Genomic DNA, 23,478 nt, shown 5'->3' with positions numbered 1-23,478 from the left:
TACCATATGTAGATGGAATTTACAGCAGGATAAGGTAGGGCATTTTGATGTCAAACTGGAAAACCACTGCTTTTCATTTCCAAGTAATTTGTGAAATGGGAATTTCTAACCTTTGACCCAACTCTGGGATTCATCTTATCCCTGACCTTCACCCCATCCATCACCCTTACCTATCTGTCACCCCTTGCCTATCTCTGACCTGTGCCCCAGGGGTGGGGGCCAGGGTCAGAGTGAGGAACCTTGGAGAAGGGGTAAGGATATCTGTTTTACATATAACTTCCAATTAAAATCCTGAAAGTTCAATAGTGCTAAGTCAGAATGTCCCCACACAAAACCTGCTGAGTCAAACACATCTGGGTCCAAGTATCTTGCACTGAGAGATGGAAAAGAATCAAGACACAAAAATATAAATATCCATGAACATAAAACAGGTGGCAGGAGACATCAGGAAGCACGCTTGAGGATCATTCCCTGTAGCTCGCCCACCCAATACATACTCTCCATGTGTCAACTCTAGTTAAAAACTGTGAGGTGAAGTGGTTAAGAGAGAGAAAATCAGAAGATCTGAATTAGGCCTTTCCTCTAAGAGTCTGCCTTGAGTTTAATATGTGCCCTAGAGCAAGTCATCTCATGTCTTGGCATATTCGTTTTTCCTCTATAACATGTTAACAATAACAACTGCTTTGCAATAGGAGGTACTCAGTAAATACTTATGAATGAATGAATGAATTTATGTATATTACCTAGATGTTTTTAGGTTTTCCAAATTATGGACTGAATTGGTCTTTGGCTGAAAATAAGAATAGGGTTCTTACAACTGTATAAGGTAGGAAGTAAGTCTTAGAATACTTGCTATCTTTGGCTAAGCTAAATATTTCAGTCCCCACCAGCTATCCATTAACAACTTATTTTAATGTAGAAATTACCTTTATAGTGAACACTGAATATAAAATATTCTTTTCTCAACTCCTATGAAAAGGAAACACTTTTTAGAACAAAATGGCCCCATAATAATATTATGCTAAGGGACAACCATGTATGTAGCAAATCCAGGCATTAAATAGACCTTTATTGAGATCTTACTACCTGTGGGGTATTTTTTATTATTCCTAACAGAATCAGTCATGGTTCTTCCCCTCTAAGAGCTGATAGTTTAGGGGGAAGCTGGACCCATAAATAAGGATTTAGAATCCAATAGCAGAGGAGGTGACAAACAGTAAAAGCAATGACTCTGAGGTCAGAGAGCCTGGATTCACATCCTGACTGCAACAACTTCTACTGGAGTTTCCTCCAGCAAGTTCTTCACCTGTCAATGGCAGTAATACTATTACCTACCTGTGAGGGCCAATATAAAAATCAAATGAGATAATCCATGCAAAGCATTTCTCACAGGGCTGCGAACATGGTAAACATTTGACAAGTTGTGTGGTTGTGAGGTTATACTTGGAGTTGGTACAAAACGTTATGAACCCATCAAGGAGGTAAAACCACTCATCTTTCCTGGAGAAACCAAGAAAAGTCTTTTAAAAATGCTTGAAAAGAAAGTGACAAAGGGAGGGGTCCCCCCACAGAAGAGTAAGTTTTCCAAGCATATGAGAGGGCAGAAGGGCATTCTAGCAGTCTGCTCCAGGCCTCCAGACCCCAGCACCTAGAAAAACATCAGGGGATGTGACTAAAGATAACGGGGATGATTGACCAAGTGATGCAGAGTTTGGGGGCTATTTTGAAGAAAAACTGAAATCCCTCAGATGTTTTTAAGTAAGGGTTTGACACACACGGCTGTGTTTCTTGCTTGTCTTCTGGAAAGTAACCCTGGCAGTGTTTTGGTAAATGGAATGAAGAAGGGAAAACTTGGTATAAGGAAAGAGCGAGCAGGCAGTTGTTACAACCTTTCAAAGGATGGATGAGGAAGCAAGGAAAGAGATTCTAGAAACATTTCAAGGTGGAGTTGATGGGATTTGATAGCTAGTTGGATGTGGGAAGGAAAGGAAAGGGAGGAGTCCTGGATGACACCAATGTTTCCAGTTTGGAATGGTGAAGCCATTAACTGAAGTGGTGAATATAAGAGAAGAAAAAGAAAGGTCAGGATGGGAGAGACTATGTAGACAAGATCTGCTTACTAGTTAGTCAGCAACACAGATCTAGGCCTCAGAAGAGATCATGAATACTTGGGACAGATTTGAGAGTGATTTTCTTAAAAAAGGCCTTATTTGTACAGGCAAGATTGCCCGGACATTGCTGATCATGTGAATGGCAATATCTAAGCAAAATATGAGGGGGAATATCTGTAGATTCCATCCTGTTGAAATAGTATAGCTGTGCAGACTCAAAGCTGGTTGAATAACCATCCCACCTCCCCACACAAAAACAGAAAATAAAGTAGATGAATTGACCAGAGTCATGTAGTGGCATGTCCCCATTCTGGCTCCCTGCTTCTATAATTCTTACCTACATGAGTTCTATCTTTTCTTCCTCAGGCTCAGTAGTTGTGGCGCACAGGCTTAGTTGCTCCACAGCATGTGGGATCTTCCTGGACCAGGGCTCGAACCTGTGTCCCCTGCATTATCAGGCGGATTCTTAACCACTGGGCCACCAGGGAAGCCCTAACTTATCTTAATTGATCAAAAATTTTTAAATGAATTAACGTAACGGCCTGCATCCATACTAAAAGAATCATTTACATAAATATAAAAGAGATTCATGTGTTAATACCAGCTCATGTAAAAATGTCTTAAGGGCTCATCGAAGGACATTAAGCTTCACGTGGTCAAGAGAAGGATATGGCTTTTAAATAGAAACTCGTGCCATCTTATAGTGTATTAGTAGAATGTTAGTGCTGCACTCAAGAATGCCTACAGCTTATCCTTTCATCATAGACCATGGCTTCTGCAGTGCCTGCCATACACAAAGTTTGTAAACACAGCTTCCTGAATGAAGAGTAAAAAGCACAATTCTCGACATTGGTTACAAAAACTATGCCCCCCCCCAAAAAAGGATAACCTGGTCTAGAAGCCATAATAATAATAGCTAATATAGCATTTCTATGTGTTGGGCACTGTTCTAAGCACTTTATATATGTTAACTCATCTACCTCATGAGGTATGCCTCATGAGGTATGTACAACTATTATCCCCATTCTACAGATGATAAAAGTGAGGCACAAATAGGTTATGTCACCAACCCAAAGTCATGTAAGTAACAAGTGGCAGAGCCATTTTTTGAAACCAGACAGCCAGCTCCCAGCAGCCATGCTTTTGGAAATCAATCATTATCAATGTCCTATCAGAAATAAAGAAGAAAAGTAAATAGCCCTGCAATGGGGTGGGAAGAAGATTCAGAAGAAAGCGTATTAACTGGCTTCACACTGAAATCGGTAGGCAGAAATCAAAAGGAGGCAGATACTGGCTCAGTAAAAGGAAGAACTAACTTTCTAATCCTTTGTCTCACTAGAGAACAGGTAGGGTCATTAAGTTCCCCGTCAACAGGATATTCAAGTGGAAGCTAGAGGTCCATTTATAAATTATATCGATGGCAGTCCCACTGTGGGAAAAGGGGGAGACTAGAGAACCCCTAAAGTCCTTTTGTTCTCTAAGCTCTATAATTTTAAGAATTCCACATGGACTTTGCTCTCAGGGAGCTGAGAGCAAGACAAACACAGCAGAACTCAATCAAGATGGAGACTTAACAGGCAATAAAACAACAATCAAGATAATGAAACGATGGCATTCAGAACAGTGGGCCCTCACACCACCTTTAAAGATGAAGTTCCCCGCTACCTATTTCCATATCAAGCAAATTCAGAAACGGAAACAGCCCAGCAAACAATGTCATGGTGTCAAATCCTTAGAAATGCCAAGTAACTAATATATCAGGCACAGGTCAACTCTTTATGCACCTGGTTTTCCATATCAATAGATAGCATCAAAGAATTTATTTGAGTTTTCAGACTGTGAAATCGCTTCTTTCCCCTCCAGAAGGAGAAGATCTAGTTAAACCCGAGATTAAAGAGGCGGATAAAAGTGCCCCCTGGACTGCAAAGGCCAGGAATTAGACACGCTGCTGCTGCTCTAGCAGGCAGTCCTCAGACATGATCCATTACAGAACGGCTTCCATCAGATGCCAGCGAGGCTAATCCTTTTGCAAAGCATGACAGCTTCTCAAACTTGACTCTGGTGAATCCAAACCAGATTTTTATGCTATATGATCAGCTTTCCAAATACAAAATCATTTTTATATTGTTTTGGGTTTAGGTTTATTAGATTTAAATTTGCAAACAAAGATAGAGATGCCTGCAATGCAGCTTGCCCTGAACTCCCTTGATGCTCACCTTGCAGAATAAAATATCAGATAATAGCGAGATAGAAATATATGGAAACAGAGCTTCTTTAGCAGAAAAGGTTGTCAAACAATAACAGAGTTTGCCACAGCCTTAAAGAGAACCATTCAAATTTCCATCTCTGAGGAAAGAAGACTACAATATGTCAGCAGAACATTCTCATTGATACCATAGCTTTTTCAACCGAATGTCATCAATTCTGAAGCTTTTTATTACTCTGACAGCAGGCTGCAATTCCTGGAGGCTGACTTACCTTTTTGCAGTCACTAGCCAGTGTGCTGAGATTGGTGGTCTGCAAAACAAGAAGGTGGGAGACACATTAGAACTGGCAAAGTGTAATGCTATTGACCCTGCCCCCATGCATCTCCAATCCAAGGTGGGTACCACCTCCTGTGACCCCACTGATTTCTCTGGATTTTAAAGTATCTGCCCTTCACTGCTCCCACTGCCACCCCCTCCAAGTCAGAACATTCATTATGGGCCAACGATGATCCAGGGAAGTAAAGACTCTTATTTACCTTTATTTCACAAATAAAGGACCACAGCACAATTAGGTTAATTGTCATACCTAGGAAATAGCTAGATCCGGAATGAAAATGAAGCAGTCTGACTCAAAAACCCACCTTATCAACCACACACGGCACTCTCTTTATCTTGAAGAGATATGTGCAAATTGTCAAATGCCCAAATCTTTCAAATGACACCTGTAAATAGCCTGAGTGATGGAGTGGAGCTTCTCCCCATCCATGAGATATGTGAGTCTGAACAGCAGTATCAGGGTTCTTGCTGTCTCATCCCCAGTCCCCTTAGCTCCCTCATTCTCCCTGTGATTGACTTTTTACAGTTGTGTGAATATTTTCTTGGCCTCATGAGCCACTAAAAAGGCACTTTGGCATTCAAGGCCAGTTGGGATTTACATGCAAGTTTGTTCCTTTTGGACTATGCTATGAAGAGTTCAATGGACATAATGGTATTAAATTTTTTTCAGTAACATTTTCTACTTTTTAATTACAAAACTAATATATATTCTTAATGAGCCAATCCCCTTTCTAACCTATTCTTCTGAGGTAACCAATAGTAAAAATTTGTATTCATCCTTCCACATTTTCTCTATTTTTATGCAAATGCATGTATATGTTAATTGTGTGTTTTATATTACACAGGTACATAAAGAAGTTTCTTCTTTCTTGAGATCATACCATCCTACTAAGGCTATACTATCAACATCTTTCCAGTCAGTTCACGTAGACTGACTCATTCTTCTTAATAGCTGTATAACATTCCATAATATGGATATACCATACTTTATGTATGCTTTCCTTTATTGGTAGATATTTGATGGTTTCCAGAATTTTATTCTTTTGTTTTTGCTTTGCAATAAATATTCTTTTATATATATGCCATATATGTATACATATGTATGTGTGTATATATGCATGTACATATGTGGTATGTACATATATGTGTGTGTATATATATATATACATACAGTGTATATGTATATATATATATGTGTATATATATATATACATACACTGATAATTTTATTTTGGTTGAATAGAGTCAAAAGAACTAAAAGAAATGTATAACAGAGACTTTGGTATGGCTCAAAGATCTAATGTATATAATCTTTCTCCCACTTTCTCCTCATATAACATAAAAATATTTGTCAACCCATCTAGGGTTTTGATTTGTTTTCAGACAAGCAGTAAAAAAAAGTTAAGAATCTGCGCCAGCACATATTCTGGCCCAAAATAATACGCAGTATTAAAGGACAGAAAACACAGACATGGATAAACATACAAAAAAAGTATCTTTAATGAAGAAAAATTAAGTTTAAGGTTTACGTTGGGTGTGATCTTTAAATTTGGATTGCTGGCGTTTTTATTTTTGTTGTGTTTGTGAAGGAAGGGGTACATATTCAGAAAGTTTGAATTAAAAGGGGAAAAGAGAAAGGAAGAGAGAATTTTGGTGATGGGAAAAAAAGAGGAAAAGCCAAAGTCAAGATTGAGCCAGTAAGGAGAGAGAGAACAGCCAAAGAAGCAAACAGCTCACACATGTTACACTGAAACACCCCACCTACAATCTTCCCCCCAAATATCTTCCCCATGACCTTTTGTCATCTTTACGCGTTTGTAACCTTTTGTCATTTTTACGTGTTTGTACACTGAGCCCTGTATCATGAGATTGACCTCAATGTTCACCCTCAGATTTCTGCTCCAGGGAGGGAAAGACCCAACAAGACTTGGACATTGCTGTAGCCCCATTACCTAGCCCAGTGCCTGGCACACACAAAAAACGATGCCCACTAAATATGCACTCGATGGGAAAATGCCAAAAAAAAAAAAAAAAAGACTGCAGCCCTTATCCCAAAACACTGTTTTGGAAGCACAGCGCTGGAAAAGCAGACTCACACGTCATAGCATTACAAAGTGAAACCCAGGGAGAGACACAAAAGGCTCCTGAATAGTAGTAAAATACATTTCCTCTCTATTTAGCCTATACCTATTGTCTAGTATCCACTTGGTTTGGCTAAATCAATTCTTCAGCGTTGGGCCTATGAACACTTCGGACTGGATAATTCTTGTTGTGGTACTGAGCACCGTAGAATGTTTTGCAGCATCCCTGGCCTCTACCCACCAGATGCCAGTAGCACACCTCCCTCCCCACGTCAGTCACGACAACAAAAAATGTCTCCAGACATTGCCAAATGTCCCCTGGGAGGTGGGGGGCTGGCAGAATCACCCCCAGTTGAGAACAACAGGTCTAAACTCTAAAGGAGCTAGTTATGGAAATGACTGTGATTCCCTGACTAGTGCAACTAAATTTTTTCCAGGAAACAGAAGTCTAATGGTGGGAATTTCTCTTCCAGATCCTGATTTCAAGTCTCACTCTCTGTCCTAAATGGCAATATAATAAAAACACTAGGGGAGAAACAAATCCCAGCTACTGAAGACTCCGTGTGGTTGCTCACGTGGGCGCAACTTGAGCGATTCTAACTGGTTTTTTTTTGTTTTTTTGTTTTTTTTGTGGTACGCGGGTCTCTCACTGCTGTGGCTTCTCTCGTTGCGGAGCAAAGGCTCCGGACGCGCAGGCTCAGCGGCCATGGCTCACGGGCCCAGCCGCTCCACGGCATGCAGGATCTTCCCGGACCAGGGCACGAACCCGCGTCCCCTGCATCGGCAGGCGGAGTCTCAACCACTGCGCCACCAGGGAAGCCCTAATTGCATTTTTAACTAAGCTTAAGATACATCACTGGGGAGAGTAAATTAATGAACACGTCTAAGAATTCAGACATTAGCCCCAGGGGAAATGATCTTCGAAATTAAACAATACCATTCAACCTTCAAAAACAGTCTCAGGTAACCTGAGAAACATGTTTGGAGGAGAAATGAGAGTCAGAGATGGGTGAAATTGACTCCACTAAAAAAAATTAACACAGGTAGCTCTAAATGTTACATCTGTAGCAAGGAACCACTTGAGCCAAAGGACAAACATACAGTGAAATCTCAGGACATGGAATGAGTGTGAAAGAGGTATGGCAAAGGTCAAAGGGAGTCCATATCCTTAATTTGGCCATTTTCTAAGGGGACTGTACTTATACGCTTGGTCAGTCTCATTTCGTTCCGTCCAAAGTCTTTTGCTGGCATTCCAATTTCCTAATTGCAGCTACTGTGAATGACTTTGAGTGGACTTTCTAAACCTTCCGATAATATGTTCACTTTAATTACGGAAAATGAAAGACTCAAAACATGGTGACTTACCCATGCTGTGACCTTCTTGATTGTTGCATCAATATTTTTCTACTAAAGAGGTAACTCCTAATGGGTCCCCTCCACCAAAGTTTGCCTGATGCTGCGCTTGTCACAATGAAGCACAATGACTTTTTTAGAGCACTGACTTCTAAGGCTGCTGGCAGGGCGACCAGCATGGGGTGTACGGTATTATACATGGACAGTTATAGCAATTTCCCAAAATGAATCTAGAAAGGTGAGGCCCCACTGTTATCCATTTTTATACTGATGCCTGAAATTTCACTTATTAGAGCTCTGTGTTTAGCATGAGGCTTTGAATCATAATAGACAAACCCTCGAGGAATGCTAGGGTGTTAAGAGTCACCGCAAAGGGGAAAGTTGGAAATTTCAAGTATTATATTTGTTGGTCTGTTACACCTTAGAGAGAATGAATTTATTCATTCCCTTTCCTACAAGCAGAATCTTCTTGTCTTCTATTAATTTCAAAAGCAGATTTTGATAGAAAAAAAATGAAGACTTAGATCATGAAGACACTCAATGAGATGGAAAAGATCACACAGGTCGCAGGGTGGTCTCCTTAACAAGCAGCCTGTGAGATGGAGATTAGCAGGCAGGATGTTTATTAGGGCGTGCTCTGGGATCTCCACTTGGAGAGGGGAAGGGAAGGGTGCAGGACTGAGCAGAGGGAGATGGCTGAGGTGCAAGTTCAACAAAGGTCTCAGCAAACCCAATGGGGAACTCTGAAGCTGGATTAGATTTATCTTAAGCTGGGACAAGGGAAAGGGCTGCCCGGGGAAGGGGGCAGACCCTAGGCATAATGCCTTTGTTCAGCCAAGGGCAATTTCCTGAAAGGGCTGACAGCTGTGGGCAGCGTGCTAGAAGGTCTGTGTGAAGCACTGCTCTGTCCACTACAACACACCTTAATTTTTTTTTCTTTTTATTGAAGTTTAGTTAATTTACAATGTTGTGTTAGTTTCAGGTGTACAGCAAGTGATTCAGTTATACAGATACATATATGTCCTTTTCTTCAGATTCTTTTCCCTTATAGGTTATTACAAAATATTGAGTATAGCTGCCTGTGCTATACAGCAGGTCCTTGTTGGTTATCTATCTATTTATTTATTTATTTTTAACATCTTTATTTGAGTATAATTGCTTTACAATGGTGTGTTAGTTTCTGCTTTATAACAAAGTGAATCAGTTATACATATGCATATGTTCCCACATCTCTTCCCTCTTGCGTCTCCCTCCCTCCCACCCTCCCTATCCCACCCCTCTAGGTGGTCACAAAGCACCGAGCTGATCTTCCTGTGCTATGTGGCTGCTTCCACTAGCTGTCTATTTTACGTTTGGTAGTGTATATATGTCCATGCCACTTTCTCACTTTGTCCCAGCTTACCGTTCCCCCTCCCCATATCCTCAAGTCCACTCTCTAGTAGGTCTGTGTCTTTATTCCCGTCTTGCCCCTAGGTTCTTCATGAACTTTTTTTTTCTTAGATTCCATATATGTGTGTTAGTGTACGATATTTGTTTTTCTCTTTCTGACTTACTTCACTCTGTATAACAGTCTCTAGGTCCATCCACCTCACTACAAATAACTCAGTTTCATTCCTTTTTATGGCTGAGTAATATTCCACTGTATATATGTGCCACATCTTCTTTATCCATTCATCTGTTGATGGACACTTAGGTTGCTTCCATGTCCTGGCTATTGTAAATAGAGCTGCGATGAACATTGGGGTACATGAATCTTTTTGAATTATGGTTTTCTCAGGGTATATGCCCAGTAGTGGGATTGCTGGCTGGTATGGTAGTTCTATTTTTAGTTTTTTAAGGAACCTCCATTCTGTTCTCTATAGTGGCTGTATCAATTTTCATTCCCACCAACAGTGCAAGAGGGTTCCCTTTTCTCCACACCCTCTCCAGCATTTATTGTTTGTAGATTTTTTGATGATGGCCATTCTGACCAGTGTGAGATGATATCTCATTGTAGTTTTGATTTTCATTTCTCTAATGATTAGTGATGTTGAGCATTCTTTCATGTGTTTGTTGGCAATCTGTATAATCTTCTTTGGAGAAGTGTCTATTTAGGTCTTCTGCCCATTTTTGGATAGGGTTGTTTGTTTTTTTATATTGAGCTGCATGAGCTGCTTGTAAATTTTGGAGATTAATCCTTTGTCAGTTGCTTCATTTGCAAATATTTTCTCCCATTCTGAGGGTTGTCTTTTGGAATACACTTTAACTTAACACAGTTTTGCCAAGGGTAGATACTGCCTATGGCTGATGTGCTCTAGTTGATGTGACCCCTTATTAGAACTTATATGTTTGCTGTTCTTTTATGATAAGAGTCGTTGGACAGTTAGACAAATGGACCACTTGCTCAGGAGTCTAGGCATTTAACGCTTGTCTCTTCTTAATAGGAGACAAGCTTATTAACTCTGTGAGCTTAAAACAGATTGCTAGCCTGGCGGTCTTGAATTCTTCATTATGAAATGAGGAAACCCCTATTCATTTCCTTTTAGGTCATGAGAGCCCTGGCTAATTTGAAGAAAATGGGCTGGATCTTATCAGGCACATTGTTTGGAAATCAGTGAGTATAGTGCCTACTTCTTTCCTCTATCCTCTGAGGACAGAACATCTGGCTGAATAACATGGTCAGCTCTTGATTATCTACAGAGGCAGAGAGAGTTTTTCAGGGAACTCACAAAAGCATAACTTATAAAATGTCTTTATATTCAACTTTGAGACAGATATAAATTAAATATTGACAGATATATATCAAATATTTATATTTATATATTATATATTAAGTATATTTATATATTATGTATTTATTAAGATATATATCTTATATATATCTATGTATATATAAAATAATGGTTCATTTAGAAGACTGTGGTGCTTAAACATGTCTTCCTTAAATTAACATTAAGAATCGTTTGCAGAAATATTCCAAGTGGGCCAAAGCAACCCAGAAGGAAGAGTGACTTCGGACAAACAACCGAGACTGATAAGGCCTTGGTAAGACAACCTAGACCAAAGACCAGTGATCAGTGGTTCATCCAGTCCAGCCTACAAAAAGAGACTTCTAGAAGGGCAGCTGCTTACCTGATTCTCACTGGTGGGTGTGTTTTGCAAAGTGACTGAGCACTGAAAAGAGACTCCATATGTTCTATACTCCTTTTTAAGGGAGAGTTTACCTCTGAGAGTTATTACAATGTTGTTTCATTCCCACTAAATTAGGTTTAGAAAAAGAACAGAAATAGATATACTCTGCCTCTACTGAGCCAACTTCTGCCATGTAATGTCTATAACTAAGATTCATGTTTTTAAAACAGCCAACATATGACACTTATTCGATTAAATTGGAACAAAGTTGGGGGCAAACAAAGAGCATTGCTTAAGTATTGGATTATAAAAATTAAGGAATTCAGAAACTGAATTTCTGAGATAGTTGGTAATTTTGTGAAATTTTATTTCAAGTATCAGGTGTGTGTGTGTGTGTGTGTGTGTGTGTGTGTGTGTGTGTCACTCTCAACCAAATATCACCAGAGGCCAGCTAGGTTTGATAAATGGTCAAATGTAGTTGAAAGCTAAGAACCATTTAAAAGAATAATGCCTGCATAAAGCATCTCCATTTGATACCTGAAATTTGCACCCCACAGAAAACTGGATGATTTCTTATTCATTGGTAGATGTCAAGACCAGACCCACACATATTACTAACAATTTGGAAGTCTCTTATACTTGAATCAATGGGTCCCCAAAGTGCATACTACTTGGATGCTTTCTTAGACATTTTAGCTGGTCAATTTTAGGATTTCTAGACAAAGTATGACTTTCCATTTGGTCTTCATGCTTTAGTAGACTAGTACTGACACATGTGCACTGAAAATAGTGGTATCCCCTCCAGGCAAAGTGTGGCATTCGTTTTTTTTTAACTGCATAATTATAAAATACAACCTGCTAAAGGAAAAAAATTATACCCCTGAATAAATGATAAAATTACAGTGTTTTCTTGTAGTCCATGAATACTGAAAATTTCAATTAACCAAGTGAAAAGCCATTGAATGTGCCAAAAGGATTTACATCCCAGACTAATGACCGTCATCTGCATCCTATTTAGCTAATGAAGGTTTGGAACACTTGTGGATAATTAAGGGAAAGCTGATGGGAGGAAATTTGAACCATAGAAAGACCAAATCTATTTATGTCTGCATTTAAAACTAAACATATCTAATAGTTCACTCAATCAAGGCATAATGTCTGTTCATTTGGAATAAGATAGATGCTCTTAAGTTAAGTAGGCAGGATAGCTCCCAAAACACAAATTTCCGTCCTCACTCATTCATTCCATAAGTAGCGATTGAACACCTACCATGCACCTCTGCCCTTGTGGATCAACCCGACAGCACCATGGTTTCCCTAATGTTTTCCTACCACTTTCCCTCTTCCATCTTAATTACCTTTAGAGCTCTGGTTTTCACTTTAAAGTAACTACCATCCATCTGTCTGTCAGCACAGCCATGGCACAGCTGCAATCCAGGGGTATGACGGGAAAGCACAGGGTGAGCAGTGGGGTACCTGGCTATTTCTAAGACCTGTCAGGGCACTTGGGAGTGGGCCCCAGACTCATTAATAGGTGGGGGGTTCGTTTGAGGAAGACCAAAGACTATTAGAGGGAAGGAGACACCTGATGTTCAAGGGTAGCCAGAATAGGAATCAAGCTCAGTGCAGCTCTACTGAATTTCACCGAATAGTTCACCAGTCATCTCACTCAACTGTTATTATCCCACTTAAGTAGGATAATGCTCTCTGGACCCTCAGCATATCTCCAGCAAGTGTGTGTTTAACCAAGGGGATGCTTTAAGGACCTGCGCTCCTAGGATCTATGTCAATGCTAAAAACGGCACACCTAGCTGACAGGCATGTTCTGGGAAGTCAACTGTTGGTTCCAACTCAGTCTTAGGCACACACATTTTGTCTTTCAGAATCTCTTCCATGTCTGAAAGAAAAGCCAGGTTAAAAAACATCAGCAAAATCAGAGCCTACACACACGCAGTTGGGTGTAACTCTAAACCAGTGGGTCTCAAACGTTAGTGTCAGGACAATCTCCTTGGATGTCCTGTGAAAACACAAATGGCTGGGCCCCAACCCCAGAGGTTCTGATTCAGGAGGTCTGAGGTGGGGCCCAAGAATTTGCATTTCTAACTCAAGGTGGATGTTACTGGTCTGGGAACCATACCTTGAGAACCAATGGTCTAAGAAATACTCAAAGCAAATTAATGGCAATGATAACTATGCCTTTTATGATCTCACAAAAGAAGAAAAAGTATATCTGACTGGAATTTCCATAGCCTAATTATTATTAGGACAATAGGGATAATACCTTGTGACATTTATATAAAACGTCCAATTTCTAAAGCCCCTTGACACACATTGTTTCACTTGAGCTTCCAAACAACCCTATAGAGTATCTGTTTCACGCATTGTAGGACAATAAGAAAACAGAGAGGTTAAGTGACTTGTCTAAGTTTTCTTAACTAGTAAGTGGTTAAACCAAGATTCAGGTCACTGGCCTTCAGAGGTATTTCTGGGGTAGACTGTGCCACTAGAATCGTACTCTGGGAGCATTAGGGTAAAATGTGAAATTCACTTAAAATTAACAAAGCAAGGTCACTCTAGTCTCATATCAATGTCAAAGGTTCTTTACCAATAGGTAAATATTAACTTCTTTTTACCCAGCACCATTTATAAAAGCTGAAGAGTCTTTGCATACAAAGTGAATTTTATAAAAAAGCTCCCTTAAAAGGGCTAAGTATGGGGGACCTTCAAGATGGCAGAGGAGCAAGACGTGGAGATCACCTTCCTCCCCACAAATACATCAAAAATACATCTACATGTGGAAAAACTCACACAGAACACCTACTGAACGCTGGCAGAAAGAAGACCTCAGACTTCCCAAAACGCAAGAAACCCCCCACATACTTGGGGAGGGCAAAAGAAAAAAGAAAAAACAGAGACAAAAAAACAGAGAAAAACTCCTACGGAACACCTACTGAACGCTGGCAGAAGACCTCAGACTTCCCAAAACGCAAGAAACTCCCCACGTACTTGGGGAGGGCAAAAGAAAAAACAGAGACAAAAGAACAGGGGTGGGACCTGCACCTAAAGAGGAGAAGTTTCCACACACTAGGAAGCCCCTTCACTGGCGGAGACGGCGGGTGTGTGTGTGTGTGTGTGTGTGTGTGTGTGTGTGTGTGTGTGTGGGCAAAGCGGAGAGATTCCCGCACAGAGGATCGGTGCCAACCAGCACTCGCCAGCCCGAGAGGCTTGTCTGCTCAGCCACCGGGGTGGGCGGGGACTGGGAGCTGAGGCTCGGGCTTTGGAGGTCAGATCCCAGGGAGAGGACTGGATTGGCTGCGTGAACACAGTCTGAAGGGGGCTAGTGCACCACAGCTAGCTGGGAGGGAGTCCGGGGAAAAAGTCTGGAACTGCCTAAGAGGCAAGAGACCATGGTTTTGGGGTGCATGAGGAGAGGGGATTCCTTCCCTGTCTGCACACAGAAGGCAGAGCACCGCCTAAACAAGCTCCAGAGATGGGCACAAACTGTGGATATCAGCTCAGACACCAGAGATGGGCATGAAATGCTAACGCTGTTGCTGCAGCTACCAAGAGTCCTGTGTGCAAGAACAGGTCACTATCCATACCCTCCCGGGAGCCTGTGCCGCCCGCCACTGCCAGGGTCCTGTGATCCAGGGACAAGTTCCCCAGGAGAACACACGGCGTGTCTCAGGCTGCTGTAACGTCACACTGGCCTCTGCCACTGCAGGCTCGCCCTGCATTCCAATCATAACTACTGTACCCCTCCCTCCCCCTGGCCTGAATGAGCCAGAGCCCCCTAATCAGCCACTCCTTTATCCCCATCCTGTCTGGGCAGTAACAGATGCCTGAGGGTGACCTACATGCAGAGGTGGGGCTGAACCCCAGGAGCTGTGCGAACAAAGAAGAGAAAGGGAAATTTCTCCCAGCAGTCTCAGGAGCAGTGGATTAAATCCCCACAATCAACTCGATGTACTCTGTATCTGTGGAATACCTGAATAGATAACGAATCAACCCAAACCTGAGGCGATGGACCTTGGGAACAACTGTAGACTTGGGGTTTGCTGTCTGTGGCTAACTTGTTTCTGATTTTCATATTTATCTTGGTATAGATTTACCGCTTGTTTTCATTGGTGGATTTGTTATTTGGTTTGGTTGCTCTCTTCTTTTTTTTTTATTATTACTTTTTAAATTTTTTACTTTAATAATTTTTTAATTTTAATAATTTTATTATTTTTTATTTAGTATTTTTTTCTTTCTTTTTTCTCCCTTCTCTTCTGAGCCATGTGGCTAACAGGGTCTTGGTGCTCTGGCCTGGTGTCAGGCCTGAGCCTCTGAGGTGGGAGAGCTGAGTTGAAGACATTGGACCACAAGACACCTCCTGGTTCCACATAAAATCAATTGGCGAGAGCTCTCCCAGAGAACTCCATCTCAACGCTAAGGCCCAGCTCCCTACAATGGCCAGCAAGTTCCAGTGCTGGATGCCCCATGCCAAACAATTAGCAAGACAGGAATACAACCCCACCCATTAGTAGAGAGGCTGCCTAAAATCATACTAAGTACACAAACACCCCAAAAAACACCACTGGACACAGCCCTGCACACCAGAAAGACAAGATCCAACCCCAACCACCAGAACACAGTCACCAGTCCCCTCCACCAGGAAACCTACACAACCCACTGAACCAGCCTTACTCACTGGGGGCAGACACCAAAAACAATGGGAAGTACGAACCTGCAGCCTGCAAAAAGGAGATCCCAAACACAGTAAGTTAAGCAAACTGAGAAGACAGAGAAATACACAGCAGATGAAGGAGCAAGGTAAAATACAAACCCACCAGACCAAACAAATGAAGAGAAATAGGCAGTCTACCTGGAAAAGAATTCAGAGTAATGATAGTAAAGATGACACCAAATCTTGGAAATAGAATGGAGAAAATACAAAAAAAAAAAGATTAACAAGGACCTAGAAGAATTAAAGAGCAAACAAACAATGATGAACAACACAATAAATGAAATTAAAAAGTCTCTAGAAGGAATCAATAGCAGAATAACTGAGGCAGAAGAATGGATAAGTGACCTGGAACAAAAAAGAGTGGAAATAACTACCACAGAGCAGAATAGAGAAAAAAGAATGAAAAGAATTAAGGACAGTCTCAGAGACTTCAGAGATAACATTAAACACAACAACATTCAAATTATAGGAGTCCCAGAAGAAGAAGAGAAAATGAAAGGGTCTGAGAAAGTATTTGAAGAGATTATACTTGAAAACTTCCCTAACATGGGAAAGGAAACAATCAAATCCAGGAAGGACAGATAGTTCCATACAGGATAAATCCAAGGAGAAACACGCCAAGAAACATTTTAATCAAACTATCAAAAATTAAATTCAAAGAAAAAATATTAAAAGCAGCAAGGGAAAAGCAACAAATAACACACAAGGGAATCCCCATAAGGTTAAAGCTGATCTTTCAGCAGAAAATCTGCAAGCCAGAAGGGAGTGGCAGGACATATTCAAAGTGATGAAGGAGAAAAACCTGCAACCAAGATTACTCTACCCAGCAAGGATCTCATTCAGAGTCGACAGAGAATTAAAACCTTTACAGACAAGGAAAAGCTAAGAGAATTCAGCATTACAAAACTAGCTTTACAAAAAATGCTAAAGGAACTTCTCTAGGCAGGAAACACAAGAGAAGGAAAAGTCCTACAATAACAAACCCAGAACAATTAAGAAAATGGTAATAGAAAAATACATATCGATAATTACCTTATATGTAAATGGATTAAATGCTCCAACCAAAAGACACAGACTGGCTGAATGGATACAAAAACAAGATCCATATATATGCTGTCTACAAGAGACCCACTTCAGACCTAGGGACACATACAGACTGAAAGAGAGGGGATGGAAAAAGATATTCCATGCAAATGGAAATCAAAAGAAATCTGGAGAAGCAATTCTCATATCAGATAAAATAGACTTTAAAATAAAGACTATTAGAAGAGACAAACAAGGACACTACATAATGATCAAGGGACCAACCCAAGAAGAAGATATAACAATTGTAAATAGTTAGGCACCTAACATAGGAGCACCTCAATAAATAAGGCAAATGCCAACAGCCATAAAAGGGGAAATTGACAGAAACACAATCATAGTATGGGACTTTAACACCCCACTTTCACCAATTGACATATCATCCACAATGAAAATAAATGATACATTTATTTTATACATATAAACGATACATTAAACAAGACGGACTTCATTGCTATTTATAGGACATTCCATCAAAAAACAACAGAATTCACATTCTTCTCAAGTGCTCATGGAACACTCTCCAGGACAGATCATAACTTGGGTCACAAATCAAGCTTTGGTAAATTTAGAGAAAATTGAAATCGTATCAAGTATCTTTTCCAACCACAACACTATGAGACTAAATATCAATTACAGGAAAAAAACTGTAAAAAATATATATACATGGAGCTAAACAATACACTACTAAATAACCAAGAGATCACTGAAGAAATCAAAGAGGATATCAAAAAATACCTAGAAACAAATGACAATGGAAACATGATGACCCCAAACCTATGGGATGCAGCAAAAGCAGTTCTAAGAGGGAAGTTTATAGCAACACAATCCTACCTCAAGAAACAAGAAACAGCTCAAATAAACAACTTAACCTTACACCTAAAGCAATTAGAGACAGAAGAACAGCAACAAAAAAAAACCCAAAGTTAGCAGAAGGAAGGAAATCATAAAGATCAGATCAGAAATAAATGAAAAAGAAATGAAGGAAACAGTAGCAAAGATCAATAAAACTAAAAGCTGGTCCTTTGAGAAGATAAACATAACTCATAAGCCACTAGCCACACTCATCAAGAAAAAAGGGAGAAGACTCAAACCAACAGAATTAGAAATGAAAAAGGAGAAGTAACAGCTGACACTGTAGAAATACAAAGGATCATGAGAGATTACTACAAGCAGGAAGAAATGGACAAATTCTTAGAGAAGCACAAACTTCCGAGACTGAACCAGGAAGAAATAGAAAATATAAATAGACCAATCACAGAGCAAATTGAAACTGTGATTAAAATTCTTCCAACAAACAAAAGCCCATGACCAGATGGCTTCACAGGCAAACTTTATCAAACATTTAGAGAAGAGCTAACACCTATCCTTCTCAAACTCTTCCAAAATACAGCAGAGGGAGGAACACTCCCAAACTCATTCTAAGAGGCCACCATAGCCTTGATACCAAAATCAGATAAAGGTGTAACAAAGAAAGAAAACTACAGGCCAATATCACTGATGAACAGAGATGCAAAAATCCTCAACAGTACATTAGCAAACAGAATCCAATAGCACATTAAAAGGATTATAAACCATGATCAAGTGGGGTTTATCCCAGGAATGCAAGGATTCTTCAATGTATGCAAGTCAATCAGTGTGATACACCATATTAAAATATTGAAGGAAGAAAACCATATGATAATCTCAATAGATGCAGAAAAAGCATTTGGCAAAATTCAACACCCATTTATGATAAAAACTCTCCAGAAAGTAGGGGAACCTACCTCAACATAATAAAGGCCATATATGACAAACCCACAGCCAACATCATTCTCAATGGTGAAAAATTGAAATCATTTCCTCTGAAATCAGGAACAAGACAAGGCAGTCCACTCTCACCACTCTTTTTTTTTTTTTTTTTTTTTTCCCTCGACCCCCCTCTCACCACTCTTATTCAACATAGTTTTGGAAGTTTTAGGCACAGCAATCAGAGAAGAAAAAGAAATAAAAGGAATCCAAATCAGAAAAGAAGAAGTAAAACTGTCACTGTTCACAGATGACATGATACTATACATAGAGAATCCGAAGATGCTACCAGAAAACAACCAGAGGCAATCAATGAATCTGGTAAAGTAGCAGGGTACAAAATTAATGCACAGAAATCTCTTGCATTCCTATACACTAACAGCAAAAAATCTGAAAGAGAAATTAAGGAAAACTCCCATTTATCATTGCAACAAAAAGAATAAAATAACTAGGAATAAACCTACCTAAGGAGACAAAAGACCTGTATGCAGAAAACTATAAGACACTGATGAAAGAAATTAAAGATGATACAAACAGATGGAGAGATATACCATGTTCTCGGATTGGAAGAATCAATACTGTGAAAATAACTATACTATCCAAAGCAATCTACAGATTCAGTGCAATCCCTATCAAACTACCAATGGCATTTTTCACAGAATTGGAACAAAAAATTTCACAATTTATATGGAAACACAAAAGACCCCGAATAGGCAAAGCAATCTTGAGAAAGAAAAATGGAGCTGGAGGAATCAGGCTCCCTGATGTCAGACTATACTACAAAGCTACAGTAATCAAGACAGTATGGTACTGACACAAAAACAGAAATATAGATTAGTGGAACAGGATAGAAAGCCCACAGATAAACCCACACACATATGGTCACCTTATCTTTGATAAAGGAGGCAAGAATATACAGTGGAGAAAAGACAGCCTCTTCAATAAGTGGTGCTGGGAAAACTGGACAGCCACATGTAAAAGAATGAAATTAGAACACTTCCTAACACTATACACAGAAATAAACTCAAAATGGATTAAAAACCTAAATGTAAGGCCAGACACTATAAAACTCTAAGAGGAAAACATAGGCAGAGCAGTCTGACGTAAATCACAGCAAGATCCTTTCTGACCCACCTCCTAGAGAAATGGAAATAAGAACAAAAATAAATAAATGGGACCTAATGAAACTTAAAAGCTTTTGCACAGCAAAGGAAACGATAAACAAGATGAAAGGACAACCCTCAGAATGCGAGAAAATATTTGCAAATGAAGCAACTGACAAAGGATTAATCTCCAAAATATACAAGCAGCTCATGCAGCTCAATATCAAAAAAACAAACAACCCAATCCAAAAATGGGCAGAAGACCTAAATAGAAATTTCTCCAAAGAAGATATACAGATTGCCAACAAACACATGAAAGGATGCTCAACATCACTAATCATTAGAGAAATGCAAATCAAAACTACAATAAGCGATCACCTCACAGCAGTCAGAATGTCCATCATCAAAAACTCTACAAACAATAAATGCTGGAGAGGGTGTGGAGAAAAGGGAACCCTCTTGCACTGTTAGTGGGAATGTAAATTGATACAGCCACTATGGAGAACAGTATGAAGGTTCCTTAAAAATCTAAAATTTGAAGTACCATACGACCCAGCAATCCCAGTACTGGGCATATACCCTGAGAAAACCACAATTCAAAAAGAGTCATGTACCACAATGTTCATTGCAGTTCTATTTACAATAACCAGGACATGGAAGCAACCTAAGATTCCATCGACAGATGAGTGGATAAAGAAGATGTGGCACATATATACAATGGAATATTACTCCGCCATAAAAAGAAAGAAATTGAGTTATTTGTAGTGAGGTGGATGGACCTAGAGTCTGTCAAACAAAGTGAAGTAAGTCAGAAAGAGAAAAACAAATATCATATGCCAACACATATATATGGAATCTAAAAAAAAAAAAATGTTCTGATGAATGTAGGGGCAGGACAGGAATAAAGATGTAGATGTAGAGAATGGACTTGAGGACACAGGGAGGGGGAAGGGTAAGCTGGGACAAAGTGAGAGAGTGGCATGGACATATATACACTACCAAATGTAAAATAGCTAGTGGGACCAGCCGCATAGCACAGGGAGATCAGCTCGGTGCTTTGTGACCACCTAGAGGGTTGGGATAGGGAGGTTGGGCAGGAGATGCAGGAGGGAGGGGACATGAGGATATATGTATATGTACAGCTGATTCACTTTGTTATATAGCAGAAACTAACACAACACTCTAAAGCAATTACACTCCAACAAAGATGTTAAAAGAAAAAGGGGGGCTAAGTAGAACAAAGACTGAGAAATATATATATATAAAGTGCAGATATAAAGTTAAGGTCAGCAGCAACTATGAACCCTAGGAAGAGAACACCACTGGGAGAAGAGGTGTTACTCTTTAGCACCAGTTCCCTTGTTCCTGCACGGAGTGGATCTTTGATGTTTTCACCAGGTCAGCATCTTTGGGGTTGATAACCTGTAGGAAGCTCTGAATCTGCAGGGAGCAGAAGTAATTCTATGGTTTACAAACTGCACAGAGATAAAACGATGGGACCCGAGGATGCGGTCCACAAAGAGCCCCCACCAGAACCCCCGCAGAGAGGATGAACCTCCTCCCTTGCTGCGCCCTCACACTTCTGACCCAGGAAGATCCTGCGAGACCAGCGAGACGCTGAGCTCTGGGGCAAGGGGAGGAGAAAGTGTCAGAACACATTTCATGCACTTCACAACTATATTTGAATGTAACCAATTAGTGCCAGGAGGAGAGAGCAGAGCAACAAAGAGCCTCAAAGAAGACACAACAAAATGCAACATACAGGGACAAAACGCACTGAGTGCTGTCGAGCTTCATCCCACAAAGCTGCAGACAAAGTCTCCCCCTAAAAGCCATCAAGTTAATCTAACAAGGTTAGAGCCCCCTCCTCAGGGTCATCCCACTGTTTTTCCCAGAGCAGAGAATCCCAACCTGACATGGTAAGTGCTAAAGGAAAGAGAGATTGAGGGAATTAAGGCAAATAAGAGGGGCAGAATATTTCTGTACATTATGACTTTAAAAGAATAGTGAGGAACCTCTACCCTACAATTCCATGTATATTAGCATCTGTAATTTTTGAGTCAATAGCTGTGGTACCTTAAATAAGACCACATCGATTATTTTAAAAGATTATGACTCAATATTTGAGAATTTAGATCCCTAAGATCCCCCTACATCTCTACTGTACCTTATACAAACCCCTCCGATGGACTTATCACTGATGGTTGCTTTTCCACATTGCACAGTTGAGGCCAGAAACCAAGTCTTAATCACTTTTGTGCAGTATACTTTAGCACAGTGATGAACATAGGGCCACGGACACAGTAGGACCTTCATAAATGTTTGTTGAATGTATAGTGAATGAGGTGAGGGAGGCAAGAGAGTGGAGAAAGGAAGGAGCAGGGAAGCAGGTACAAAGGGAGGGGGCAAGGAAAGGAAGAAGAATGATGATGATGTCAGGATAACACCTTCCATGCGGAAAAGTGTTATGAGTTATATTGTGTCCCCCCAAAAGAGATGTTGATGTCCTAACCCCTGTACATGTAAATGGGACTTTGTTTGGAAACAGGGTTTCTTTGCAGATGATCCAGTTAAGATGAAGTCATTAGGGGGAGTCCTAATCCAATATATCTGGTATCCTTATAAAAATGCGGAAATCTGGACACAGACATACACAGAGGGATAAGGAGGTGAGGACAGCCAAGTGATGATGGAGGCAGAGACTGGACAGAGGCAGATGCAAACAAAGGAACACCAAGGATTGTGGGCCACCACCAGAAGCCAGGAAGAGGCAAGGAAGGATTCTACTCAGACTCAGAGAGAGCAGGGCTCTACAGACACCTTGATTTTAGACTTCTAGCCTCCAGCACTGTGAGACAGTAAATTTCTGTTGTTTGAACCCGCCCAGTTCGTGGTACTTTTTATGTAGCCTTAGCAAACTAGTACAGAGAGACTGTACCATGGGTCTCTATTATTGATCATTATTACAGTGGTTGACAAACTTTTCCTTAAAAAGGGACAGATAAAAAACATTTTAGGCTCTGTGGGCCATAAGGTCTCTGTCACAACAACTCAACTCTGTCACTGTAACGTAAAAGGAGTCGTAGACAATGCATAAATGAATGTGTGTCTGTGTTCCAATACAAGTTTATTTTACAGACACCGAAATTTGAATTACATATAATGTTTTTGTATCATGAAATATTGTTCTTCTTTTGTTTTTTTCCGAACTATTTAAAAATGTGAAAACTACTCTTAGCTTGCAGGCTGTACAAAAACAGACAGTGGCCAGATTTGGCCTGTAAGCTATAGGTTGTCTACCCCAGGGTACGGATCTAGGAATCAGAAACGCCTGGCTCTAGTCCTGATTCCACTGATTATTATTCTTGTAACTTTGATTAAATCACTGACTTTCATCTTCAAAAGAGCAAAATAAACCTTTCCTTACCCACCTGGAAGGTTATGAGGATGAGATAAAAATCATATACTTTAAAATACTTTGTATATGGTTAACACTACTGATACTTTGATATATTTAGCTCTGACTTACTCTTCAGTAATAAATATTAACAGTAAGGTCAGGGTGATGATCAAGTG

The 23,478-nt window shown here is 40.1% G+C and overlaps 1 protein-coding gene across 2 annotated transcripts in view; it reads right to left on the bottom strand.

Moving 5' to 3' along the window:
• RASGEF1B (RasGEF domain family member 1B) overlaps positions 1 to 23,478 on the bottom strand; it is a 577,487-nt gene that overhangs the window by 352,377 nt on the left and 201,632 nt on the right. Inside the window, exon 3 of one of the 2 annotated variants that reach the window (XM_060012290.1) lies at positions 4,590 to 4,628. In XM_060012290.1, coding sequence (XP_059868273.1) covers positions 4,590 to 4,628 — 39 coding nt within the window. Of the gene's footprint in view, positions 1 to 4,589; positions 4,629 to 23,478 lie in introns of those variants that run through there. The other variant, XM_060012284.1, reaches the window with a different exon arrangement.

Source organism: Delphinus delphis, chromosome 5 (genome assembly GCF_949987515.2).
Source record: "Delphinus delphis chromosome 5, mDelDel1.2, whole genome shotgun sequence".
In the NCBI taxonomy this organism is placed as follows: Eukaryota; Metazoa; Chordata; class Mammalia; order Artiodactyla; family Delphinidae; genus Delphinus; species Delphinus delphis.
Note: the sequence above shows the minus strand (reverse complement) of the source record. Positions and strands in the feature narration are given on the sequence as shown.